Here is a 12,185-nt window from a genome sequence, read left to right on the forward strand (position 1 = left end):
AGAAGTATAAGTAATTCTACATTTTTCTTTTGAAGAGATAACAGACAACATAAACCAAAAATCTACTTGCCTAAATTGTTTATATGAGCTTTGGGAATATATTGATAGTTACAGACAATTCAGTGAAACTTAGAGGCAACCACACAATCACGAGTATCTGTAAGTATTCAGTTTTCAAACTGAACAGGGCTACAACCTGTCAGACACCCAGAAAGAGTAAGGAGAAATCCCTTGTTTATTATTAAAAACTCATATAGGATGTTTTATTTATAGATACACAGTTAACTATGTACAAAATAAAAAAAAGGAAAACCAATCTACTAAAATATATTAACTCTAAATAAGAAAATCAGATCTTATTCCTGTTTCTCCATACTAGGCATAATTATTTTCAAAGCTATACAATACGAAGTTTATCAGTCTTATCTGTTTGCCATAACATCATTATGAATTTTCTCTTTTAAAAGTGGCAATAACAAGTGATGTATGTTCTAATAAAATTTGGATCACAGCTAGCAAATGAAAGACTATGAGACTCAATCACTTTTAATCATTATTAAGTTTGTGTTAGTCTTTATTAAAAACAAAAAATAATTAAAATTTCAGACAGCGATGTACATAATATGTATAAGAATATACCCAAAAAAGTAAATTTCTACCACCCTAGCACAGCAGAAATTTCAATGGGTTATTCTATACCAAATCCAAGTGTTTACATCCAAGATGTCACAGAGGTAACTTCCTTTTGTACCTAAAGTAAAAATAAATCCATTTAATAGAAGACAAGAAGACACAGGTTCATTTGTAAATTGCCTAACAGCTCTAGTGTATTAAAATTCTAACCTAAGACATATATATATTGTAAACCAAAATAAATTGGCTGGCATATGGAGCAAGTAATATCTATGTTCTAGATATGAGAAAAAAGGCAACATTTAATGACAGACCTTATGAAGTCTCAAACAGAGCTAAAGGTTTCCTATTGTTGATTCCCATGAAAATTAAAGATACAAAGTCTGTAACTGCCACCCTGTTTTAATATGGACTTAATATCACAATAACTTCAAAGTTTTTTTTTTTTGAGATGGAGTCTCACTCTGTCACCCAGGCTGGAGTCTAATGGCGCGATCTCGGCTCACTGCAACCTCCGCCTCCCAGGTTCAAGCGATTCTCCTGTGTCAGCCTCCCAAGTAGGTGGGATTACAGGCACCTGCCACCACGCCCAGATAATTTTTTTATTTTTAGTAGAGACGGGGTTTCACCATGTTAGCTAGGATAGTCTTGATCCCCTGACCTCATGATCCCCCCGCCTCGGCCTCCCAAAGTGCTGGGATTACAGGTGTGACCCACCGTGCCCAGTCAACTTGAAAGTTTATAATAAGTAAATAGCCCAAATCTGGTTTCCTCTACTCTACTAAAGTCACACTTCATTGCAATACCACAGCACTGAACAATAGTTGTTTCATCCAACCAAAAGGATTAGTCAAAAAATAAGACAGAAAATAATGACTTAAACCTTTGCTCAAAACTCAAAATCCTCAAGATTCAACATAATAATAATATGACCATGCTCTAATTTTAGTTCATTTTGTGCTTGGGTTTATATAAAACTTGCTTCAAAAATACTCTAGTTTCTGAATTACACAGCATACAATGGTGCAGATGATAACACTGAGCTTGGCCTATGCTAGTGCTAGGACTTACACTCACTTCTTCCCCTGGAAAGACTATATAGGGCCCCTATCTGCTTGTAATTAAAAAGGGATGAAGTCAAAGCAGAAGCTATTCAATAGCTGTCCCCCAGAATTGTTTGGGCATGTTTAATAAAGAAAATAAAAAAGGCAATTTGCTGAGGTTAATTTTTTAAAGAACCACAGAGAACAGAGACAAGGGTTTTCTTACATTTGTCCCTAATTAAAATAAATGTCAGCATACCATTAAGAAAATAATGAATAAAATTACTGCTTTTCAGTTACCTTATTGAGCTCTGGAAACAGTTCCTGTATCACAATGTCCAATAAAACATAAGTCAGCTAAAGCACCAAAATATAATAATAATAAATGTTAAGGCACTAAACATAAAAACCATAAAAATGATAAACACAAAATTAAAGATTGTGGTTACCTCTAAGTGGGAAGGCAGGGAATGGGACTGATAATATAAAACAAGCACAAAAGTAGCCTCAGTAGTATCAATAATGTTCTATTCTCAAAATAGGTAATAAGTACACATGTGTTTGCATGAGGACACTTCATTATGCCTCATTAATTCATTTTTATGTTAAATATTTTAATTTTTAGAAAAACAAGAACACAAAATCACAACTGTATTGAGATCTCAACAGAATATATAAAGCTTATATATAGTTTACATAAACCATAAACATAAAAATGTTAACTGGTTATTCTATGTGACTTGAATAATGGAATTATCCATTTTTAATTTTTTACTGTATTTAATCAATTTTCTATTTCAAATTTTCTACAATTACTATATATTAATTTTAAATCAAAATAATTCATCTTATTTAGAAAAAACTGAAACAAAAAGTAACTCAAATAAAACTTTTTTTCTATCTGAATGTTTAAAATTGTATTGCCTTGGTTTAGTATAGTGTCATTTATACAACTAATGAGTTACCAGACACCTTACTACGTCATTCACCAAACCTAGCCAACGTGAGTTTACCAGCTTTAATGAGCTTTACCTGCTTGTTGAGTACTGGTTGTTGTAAGCCATCAAACAGAAGTCTGATGCTTTCATACTTCGTTTCTTCACCAATACACTTGACTAACAGATCTAAACAAAAAGGCCAAATGTGAAATAATTTTATATTATAAAGTGACTCACCATTAACCGGATCATAAAGCAAAATCACCACCCTGTTTCCCAGATATTAGACAAAAACTGCAAATCAGTACTCCCCAAACCAGTGTTTCTATAAAAGGCTCCTGGACAAGAGGTTTCTATGGTCAAGTTGACGAATGCAGTATCATGTATCCCACTTTTGGAGATTCACAATGGACAAGCCATAACGCAAACTCTGAGAAATGCTGCAGTAAAAAAAAAAAAAAAAATCTGCTAGTTGGAAAATAATACTTATTGTATTACCCCACTAAGGGAAAACAAAACAAATTAAACCCTAAAATGATGTTTGCACATCTGTACATACATGTATAGAAATGCATGGAAAAATGTAAGGATTAACACCCAATGTAGGATAAGTCGACTTCTATACAGTGGGCAGAAGATAGCTTCTACTTTTTATTCTATATATTTTCATAGTGCTCTTAATATCAGAAAAAAAAAGTTTAATTTTTAAGGCAGACTTTTCTCAGTGAATAAGAACACCTAATTTCTGGACTTTTGCATAAGTTACTATTAACCATCTTACAAACCAATCATTTTGGGAAATATAACAAATATCTAAACACTTATTTAGGGTCCAACGAGTTCAGATTTGTGTCTGGCTGCGTAGATGTCATGTACCACTGATATCAATTCTGTTACCAAGAAAAGTAAATCCTTATTAAGATCTCCACTGAATGCTTCCCCAAGCAGACAAAAAAGAAGTTATTCTTATATAAACAAGGTACTCAAATATTTATCCTTTTTCCCCTATCATAACTAAACTCCTAGTGTTAGTCATAAAAAAATTCTAATGCTAGGAGACAAGGCCAAATTTAATTTACAATAGGCATAGTACATCCTTGGTATTTTCAAGATATGTGGTCCAATACAAATCTTTGTTAATCCTCAAACTCACCAATACTACATGGAATTTCCCAATTAATATGCATGAAACTAATGAACAAATATACGTAATTCTTTCAGATCCTTCAGGTGTCACTAAGAGATGAGGAGCAGAGGATAGCAGAAAGGAATGGTAAGCTTACTCAAGAGCTAAGTTACTCTCCCAAACGGGAGTCTTAAAATGAATGTGGTTTCAATTTGTGCCTCAGCAAAATAACAAATTACTATATTCTCTGGCTCTCCATGTTGTTTCTGAGTATCAAAGCTGAGACTGTTGAAAAGTATGAATGCTAAGGGTCATTATATCAGAAAACAGGTAAAAAAAATTATTTCATCATTTGCCTACAGAAAATTTACTCAAAAACAGCTTATGTTCAGTTTTATATTCAGAGCAGATATTTAAGTTATTATTTTCACAAGGAACAGCAGAACTATTCTAAAGCTAGTTCCTCAATATTAAGAATTATCTAAGGTTCTGTCCTAAGACCTCTTCTCTTTTTAAAATAGACTTTATTTTTTAAAGTAGTTTTGTGTTCACAATGAAACTGAGAAGGAAGAGATTTCGCATATGTTCCCTTGTCTCGTCTCCCCCACTATCAACATCCCCAACAAGAGTGTACATTTGTTACAACTGATGAACACACATTGGTACATCATTATTACCCAGAGTCCATAATTTACACTGGAGTTCGTTCTTGGTGTTGTACATTCTGTGGGTTTGGACAAATAGGGATGATATGTAACCATCATTATAGAGTAGTTTCATTGCCCCAAAAAATCCTCCTCTCTTCTCTGCCTATTCATCCCTCCCTCCCCTCCAATCCACTGTCTTCTTAGTTTTGCCTTTTCCAAAACATCAGATAGTTGAAAATATACAGTATGCAGTATTTTCAGATTGGCTTCTTTCTCTTAGTAAGATGAATTTCAAGCTCCTCCATGACTTTTCATGATGTGACAGCTCATTTCTTTATAGCACTGAATAATATCCCATTGTCTAGAAGTATGAGTTGATTTATCCACTCACCTAAATAAAGAACACCTTGGTTGCTTCCGAGTTTTGGCAATTCTGAAGTTGCTATAAACATTCATGTGCAGGTTGCTGGGTGGACATGTTTTCAATTGCTTTGGGTAAATACCAAGAAACATAATTGCCAGATCTCATGGTAAGAGTGTGCTTAGTTTTGTAAGAAACTGCTCACCTGTCTTCCAAAGTGGCTGTACCATTTTGCATGCCCACCAGCAACGAATGAGAATTCCACATGTTCATCAGCAAATGGTGGTGTTGGTGTTCTGGATCTGGGCCATTCTAACAGGTGTGTGATGGTATCTCATTGTTTTAAATGTGCATTTCCTTGATGACATATGATGTAGAACATCTTTTCACATGCTTATGTGTAATCTTCTTTGGAGAGGTGTCAAGATATTTGGCCAATTTTAAAATCAGGTTGTTTGTGTTCTTATTGTTGAGTTTCAAGATTTCTTTGTATGTTTTTGGTAACAGTCCTTTATCTGATATGTCTTGCAAATATTTTCTCCCAGTCTGTGGTTTCTCTTTTCATTCTTTATAGTGTCTTTCACAAAGCAAAATTTTTAATTTTAATGAAGTAAAGATTATCAATTATTTCTTCCATTGTTCATGCCTTTGGTGTTGCAACTAAGAAGTCATCGCCAAACAGAAGGTCATCTACATTTTCTCCCATGTTATCCTCTAAGTTTTACAGTTTTGCTTTCTACAGTTAGGTCTAAAATTGATTTCTTTTTTGTTTTTGAGATGGAGTTATGCTGTCACCCAGGCTGGAGTGCAATGGTGCTATCTCAGCTCACTACAACCTCTGCCTCCCAAGTTCAAGCAATTCTCCTGCCTCAGCTTCCCAAGTGGATGGGATTACAGGTGCCTGCCACCATGCCTGGCTAATTTTTGTAGTTTTAGTAGAGATGGGGTTTCACCATCTTGGCCAGGCTGGTCTCGAACTCCTGACCTCAGGTGATCCGCACACCTCAGCCTCCCAAAGTGCTGGGATTACAGGTGTGAGCCACCGTGCCCAGTCTATAATTGATTTTGAGTTTAGTTTTTGTGAAGAGTGTAAGGTCTGCGTTTAGATTTTTTTTTTTTTTTTTTTTTGCATGTGGATGTCCAGTTGTTCCAGCACTATCTGTTGAAAAGACTATCTTTTCTTCATTGTATTGCCTTTGCAACTTTGTCAAAGATCAGTTAACATTATTTATGTGGGTCTATATTTGGGCTCTCTATTCAGTTCCATCCATCCATTTGTCTGTTCTTTTGCTAATATCACACTTTCTTGATTACTGTAGCTTCATAGTATGCCTTGAAGAAAAGTAGTGTCAATCCTGTGACTTTGTTGTTCTCAATCAATATTGAGTTGGCTATTCTGGGTCTTTTTGCCTCTCCATATAAACTTCAAAATGTTTGTCAATACCCACAAAACAACTTACTGGGATTTGGATTGGGACTGCATTGAATCTATAGATGAAGTTCAGAAGAACGGACATCTTGGAAACAGAGTATTCCTATCCACAAACATAAAATCTCTCTCATTTAGTTCTTTGATTTCTTTAATTAAAGTTTTACAATTTTTCTTATATAAATCTTGTGCATGTTTTGTTAGATTACTACCCAAGTATTCCACTTTTGGGGGTGCTAATGCAAACGGTATTTTTTTTAATTTCAAATACCACTTGCTCACTGATGATATACAAGAAAAGTAACTGAATTTTGTGTATTAACCTTATATCCTACAACCCTGCTAAAATTGCTTATTATTTCCAGGAGCGTTTTTGTCAATTTTTGGATATTCTACAATCATGTCATCTGTGAACAAAGACAGTTTTATTTCTTTCTTCCCAATCAGTATGCTCTTTATTTCCTTTTCTTGTCTTACTGCACTAACTAGGACTTCCAGTACAATGTTGAAAGCAGTAGTGAGAGCATGCCTTGTTCCTCATCTTAGTGGGATAGCTTTTAAGTTTTTCATCAAGTGTGATGTCAGCTATAGGTGTTTTTGTAGATATTCTTTATCAAGTTGAGGACGTTCCCCTCTCTTCCTAGTTTGCTGAGATCATAAGTGGGTGTTAGATTTCGTCAAATGCTTTTTCTGCATCTACTGTTATGATCATGATTTTTCTTCTTTAGCCTGCTGATGTGATGATGGACTACCTTAATTGACTTTTCAATGAATGCTGAACCAGCCTTGAATACCTGGGATAAATCCCACTTGGTGTATAATTCTAACATCCCTGCCATATCTGACTCTGGTTCTGATACTTGCTCTTTCTCGTCAAACTGTTTTTTCTTGCCTTTAATATGTCTTGTAATTTTTTTCTTGATAGCTGGACATGACGCACAAGTTAAGAGGAAGTGCTGCAAACAGGCCTTTAGTAATGTGGTGATAAAATATGGAGGGAGAGGAAGGGTTCTATAGTCCTAGGAGGGGGTCTCAATCTTTTAGTGAGCTTGTACCACTGAACTGTGAACTTCACACATGCTTCTCACGCCCCCCTGACCCCCTTGCATAGGACAAGATGGCTAGAGTGGATTGGAGTTGGGTATTTCCCTTCTTCCATGTGGAAGGCCAGGGCTGGCTAGAGTTGGTTCTTTCCCTTCCATCAGGTCAGTCAGGCTCTGGTTAAATAGTTTCTACTGAGGGTAGGGCCTTGTCAAGAACAGAATGCCCTGACTGATGTATTTCAAAATGGTTCCCTTCTGGCCCCCCTGCCAGAAGCACATGGAGATTTTTCTCCAATATTCACTGTGGGATCTTGGTCAAGGCCCTGGAGGTAAAACTCACAAAGTGTGGATGGGCTGGGCACGGTGGCTCACGCCTGTAACCCCAGCACTTTTGAAGGCCGAGGTGGGTGGATTACCTGAGGTCAGGAGTTCGAGACCAGCCTGATCAACAAGGTGAAACCCCATCTCTACTAAAAATACAAAAATTAGCCAGGCATGGTGGTGCAGGATTGTAGTCCCAGCCACTCAGGAGGGTGAGACAGGAGAATTGCTTGAACCCAGGAGGCAGAGGTTGCAGTGAGCCGAGATTGTGCCACTTCACTCCAGCCTTGGCGACACAGTGGGGCCCCATCTCAAAAAAAAAAATGTGGATGGGTAACCCCATGACTTGGTTCCCCTGGAGTTTTTAATCTCTTAAAAAGGATTTAAAAGGCTGTAGCAATTTGTCAGTTATAGTTCAGGTTTCCCTAGCTCAGCACTGGCTTCTCCAGGGGTTCTGGGTTCACGGGTTTCTGCTGCAGCTAGCTATGATTCTCTCCAACCTGGGGGGCAGTGGCTTGCCGTATGACCTCACTCTCTGGTGAATCTAAGAGTTGTTTAGTTTTTTTAGTTCATTCAGCTTTTTGCCTGTTACCAGGATGGAGTGATGATGGCCAGGTTCTTATGTGCCAGACCAGAAACTGGAAGTCACCCTTTTCTCTTCTTACTCCATACTTTCTCCCTATGTGTGAGTATCTACTCCCTATGTGTGAGATATGTGTGAGTATCTACTCACACATGGCTCCCATTTCTCTACTAATCTATCCTATACCACCTTTTCTCCATCCCTCTTTTGAACCTCGATGTCTAAGTGTTTAACAGACACTTCCTCCTGAGTAATTTATAGGCACTTCTCATTCAAAATGTTCTAAACTAAGAATCATCTGCTTTGACCCCTTGACATTTCTTCCTTGTTATTTCCCATCACAGTAAGAGGTTACTACCACTCATTTCCTTAGTGGCCCAAACCTACCAACTTTACAGAAGAGGTGACTATCCTCCTCCTTTGTGATATCTCTGTAACTTGAAAATGCCTCTATTATCACATGTATGTTTTGTCTATATGCCTGTCTTCCTGCTAGACTGACCTACTCAAGTCCATTTTTTATATGCCTTGCATTTTGCATAGTGCCTGGAATATGGAAGGTGCTCAATAAATTTGGAATGAATGAATTCTGATCTTTTATCACACACACTAGTGAGCTATTCTTATGGTGTCGTTGACACAGGCCTTCAATTGTCCCACGTCACTTTGACCAGTCTGACTATAAGTTATTTTTGAATGAATCTGGCTATTATGTGAGTAGAAACAGCCTTGCCTTAAAGTCCTAATATCTTAGTCTTAGTGCTAACATCTGAAAGAATTATTTAATTACTGTGTTAATTTTAACTGATCTTTGCAACTATTTGTAAAATGAAAACTCACAGTAAAAATTAGCTTCAATAATTACTATACATTGTGACCTCAACGGACTGCTAATCTATATGAAATTAAGTTATTTCTTAAATATTACACCTGGAATGTAATTCATCATTTCTTCAAATGTCTGTTTTGCTCCTTTTTGCTTATCTTGGAGAGAGCGAGGTTCAGTGTTTTCACAGAATATAGCATCTAAAAAAGAGTAAAAAGAAATATTTCTGGAATTTTCATCTATTTATACACAAAGGATTTCCTCATAGTAGAAATACTAATAAACCAAAGCAAAACAAGATTTCTTCCTCTTTTAGATTCAGTTAAAATCATAGAGTACACAAAATATGAAACAAACACATTAGAAAATACAAACCTCTGAGAAGTGTTATGAGTGAGACCAAACGGTGCTCCTGAAATAGCTGTTCTAGTTTACACTGAAGATAGTAATCAGTATACATTTCCAGGGTGTTTTTAAAGAGGATTCGAGTTCCCATTAAGAGATGATGAAGCCAGTCAGGAACCTGGAAAACGACCCGTCCTGAGAAAGGATCAAATGGGATACCTCATTGTTCCAGATGAATTGGTATTTTTGAAATTTGCCAATGTAGAAAACACAAATGACCATGGTCAATATTTTATTTGTAAACACTAGCAACTTTAATATGATCAAGGCCAATTGTATTGAATTATTATAAAAGGTATCTTCAATTAAAAAAACAGTTATGATGGGGCAATACTCAAGATCATTATTTGCATCACAGAAGAAGAAAGATGAATGAAAAACAAGTCTTAAAATAAACCACTTAGATCTTACCTACATACATCAGGTAATCATAGACTCCTTCTACAGTCATCACCTCCATAAAATAATTCTGATTTTGCTTTCTCTCTGTATTTTCAGCACGGTTTGCATTATTTTTAAACAGATCATTGAAAAGCTAAAATAAAAGTTGGAATAATAAAGAGATACATAGTTTATTACATCTGCTGACGATAATCAATAAGGATGAAGTGTCACACAGCAAAGGCATTTAAACTTTTTCCAATCAAAACAGAATATTAGATAGGTTAATATATGCTTCTAAAATTCTCCATTTATGCCCCAAATTGCAATAAAAAATACATGTTCCCCAAAAATATTACATAAAAACTAAAATATTCATTTTAGTTACAGTAGATAATTCATTATCCATTAAAGACCCCTTTGTTTTTATATACCACAAAAGCAAAGTAACATAAAAAGATGTACAAATATATTATTGATAGCTAACTTTAAAACTAACATGATTTAGGCCAGGTGCAGTGGCTCATGCCTGTAATCTCAGCACTTTGGAAGACGGAGGCAGGCAGATCACCTGAGGTCGCAAGTTTGAAATTGGCTTGTCCAACATGGTGAAACCTCATCTCTACTAAAAATACAAAAAAATTAGCCAGGTGTAGTGATGTGCGCCTGTAGTCCCAGATACTTGGGAGGCTAAGGCAGGGGAATAGTTTGAACCTGGGAGGCAGAGGTAACAGTAAGCCGAAATCGTGCCACTGCACTCCAGCCTGGGTGACAGAGCAAGACTGTCAAAAAAAAAAAAAACACTAACATGATTTAAAGATTATAAATCACTATAAGTAGAGGTAAAAATCCAGCTTTAGGTGAAATTTATTTGGACAATATTCAAGGCCCACAAAGGCCTAATCAGTGTGGGGGCGGGGGGGAACTAAAACAAGATATTACGAATTAATGGTTGCAGTGAGCCAGAGATTGCACCACTGCACTCCAGCCTGGGTGACAGAGTGAGACTCTGTGAAAAGGGAGAAAGAGGAGAGGGGAGAGGGAAGAGAAGTAAGGAGACTGTGGAGGAAAGTGTATTCAATTTTATCTGAAGATGAATTTTTTAAAAGCCTCCTAGAAAAGTATCCTGAGAACAAAGACCATATATTCTATTGGCTCTTATGTCAGATATTATTAACGCAGATGCATAAACTTAAAACATTTTTCCCCAACCCAAAAAATAGGAAAAGGGCTCTCCCTTCTGATATACTATTCCCTCTACTCTTTTACATTTTCAGTGTAATTTTTTTTTTTTCACTAAAAAACAGTGATACTATATAGTAAGTCTGGAAAACAGGGGAAAAACAACTCAATTTTGTTTTCCCTCTGTATTTTCAGCACGGTTTGCATTATTTTTAAACAGAAATCTAAAATAAAAGTTGGAATAATAAAGAGATACACAGTTTATTACATCTTAGTGACAATAACCACTAAGGCTAAATAAAGTGACACAGAGCAAAGGAGCATTTAAACTTTTAAATTAAAACTCAACCACCTAACAGCGTTACTATTAAACTTTTGTATATTAACTTGTAGTCTCTATACACATAGCCACAAATCAATGAGGTTCAAAAAACATCACATCCTACTTTTTCATTTAGCACCGTATCAAATATCTTTATGTTGCTTTACAGTTTTCATAAGCACAATTTCATCTGCTGCAAAACACTCCTTGAATAGATGTTCCTTAAAATAATCATTCCTACAATGTTAGAATTTCATGTTGTTTCCAATTTTTCACTTATGTAAACAATATTTTAATAAACACCTTTACATGTTATAAGCTCTTCTCTTATTTTTCTCCCTGACAAATTCCTAGCATTCAGGTCAGGAGGTCAAAGAGCATAAACATCTGATTTATTTTGTTACACAGTATCCATTTATTTCCCAAAAGGTTGGGCCCATTTATTAGTCACCAGGAAAGTAAATATCCAGTTTGACCAAACTTTCATAAATTATTTTGCAAACACATTCCCTATGTACTAAAATTCACACACCAGTATAATTCTTCTTTCCCTATGTTTAGCCTGGTTAATCCTCTGAAATCATACCCATTAGGCCTTTCATATTTCATCATTCACAAAAGTATGCATATATAGTGAAGGCCACCAAGAAAAGAATTTCATAAGAATCTCTCACATCTTTTCAAGCAGTTTTGAATATCAATCTCAATAATCCTGAGGGAGAAGACAAATATTACTAAGACTGATTGATGAACTACACTATGTCTGTTTCTTAGGAGACAGAGCTATTACTGAGGAGGGCTGAAGACTTACTCTAAGAGACACTTAAGATGCCTGAGCAGAGGAGAGGAGTTAGGGCCTATATCTCAATTTCTCCTCTTGAATATTTTAACATTTTTATTTTATAATGATGTTTAATGGAATTTTCATGTTCAATAAAGATAAAC

General features: G+C 35.8%; 1 protein-coding gene across 32 annotated transcripts in view; it reads right to left on the reverse strand.

Annotated features, from left to right (window-relative positions):
• Positions 1–540: 540 nt before the first annotated feature.
• SNX14 (sorting nexin 14) overlaps positions 541–12,185 on the reverse strand; it is a 102,297-nt gene continuing 90,652 nt past the window's right edge. For 15 of the 32 annotated variants that reach the window (XM_054556831.2, XM_054556832.2, XM_054556830.2 and 12 more), the window contains 6 exons: positions 9,767–9,890; positions 9,326–9,490; positions 9,055–9,150; positions 2,709–2,800; positions 1,977–2,033; positions 541–1,210 (listed from right to left, as the gene is read on the reverse strand). In XM_054556831.2, coding sequence (XP_054412806.1) covers positions 1,136–1,210; positions 1,977–2,033; positions 2,709–2,800; positions 9,055–9,150; positions 9,326–9,490; positions 9,767–9,890 — 609 coding nt within the window. In that variant the 3' untranslated portion in view covers positions 541–1,135. 32 annotated transcript variants of the gene reach the window in all.

Source organism: Pongo abelii, chromosome 5, assembly GCF_028885655.2.
Source record: "Pongo abelii isolate AG06213 chromosome 5, NHGRI_mPonAbe1-v2.0_pri, whole genome shotgun sequence".
NCBI lineage: Eukaryota > Metazoa > Chordata > Mammalia > Primates > Hominidae > Pongo > Pongo abelii.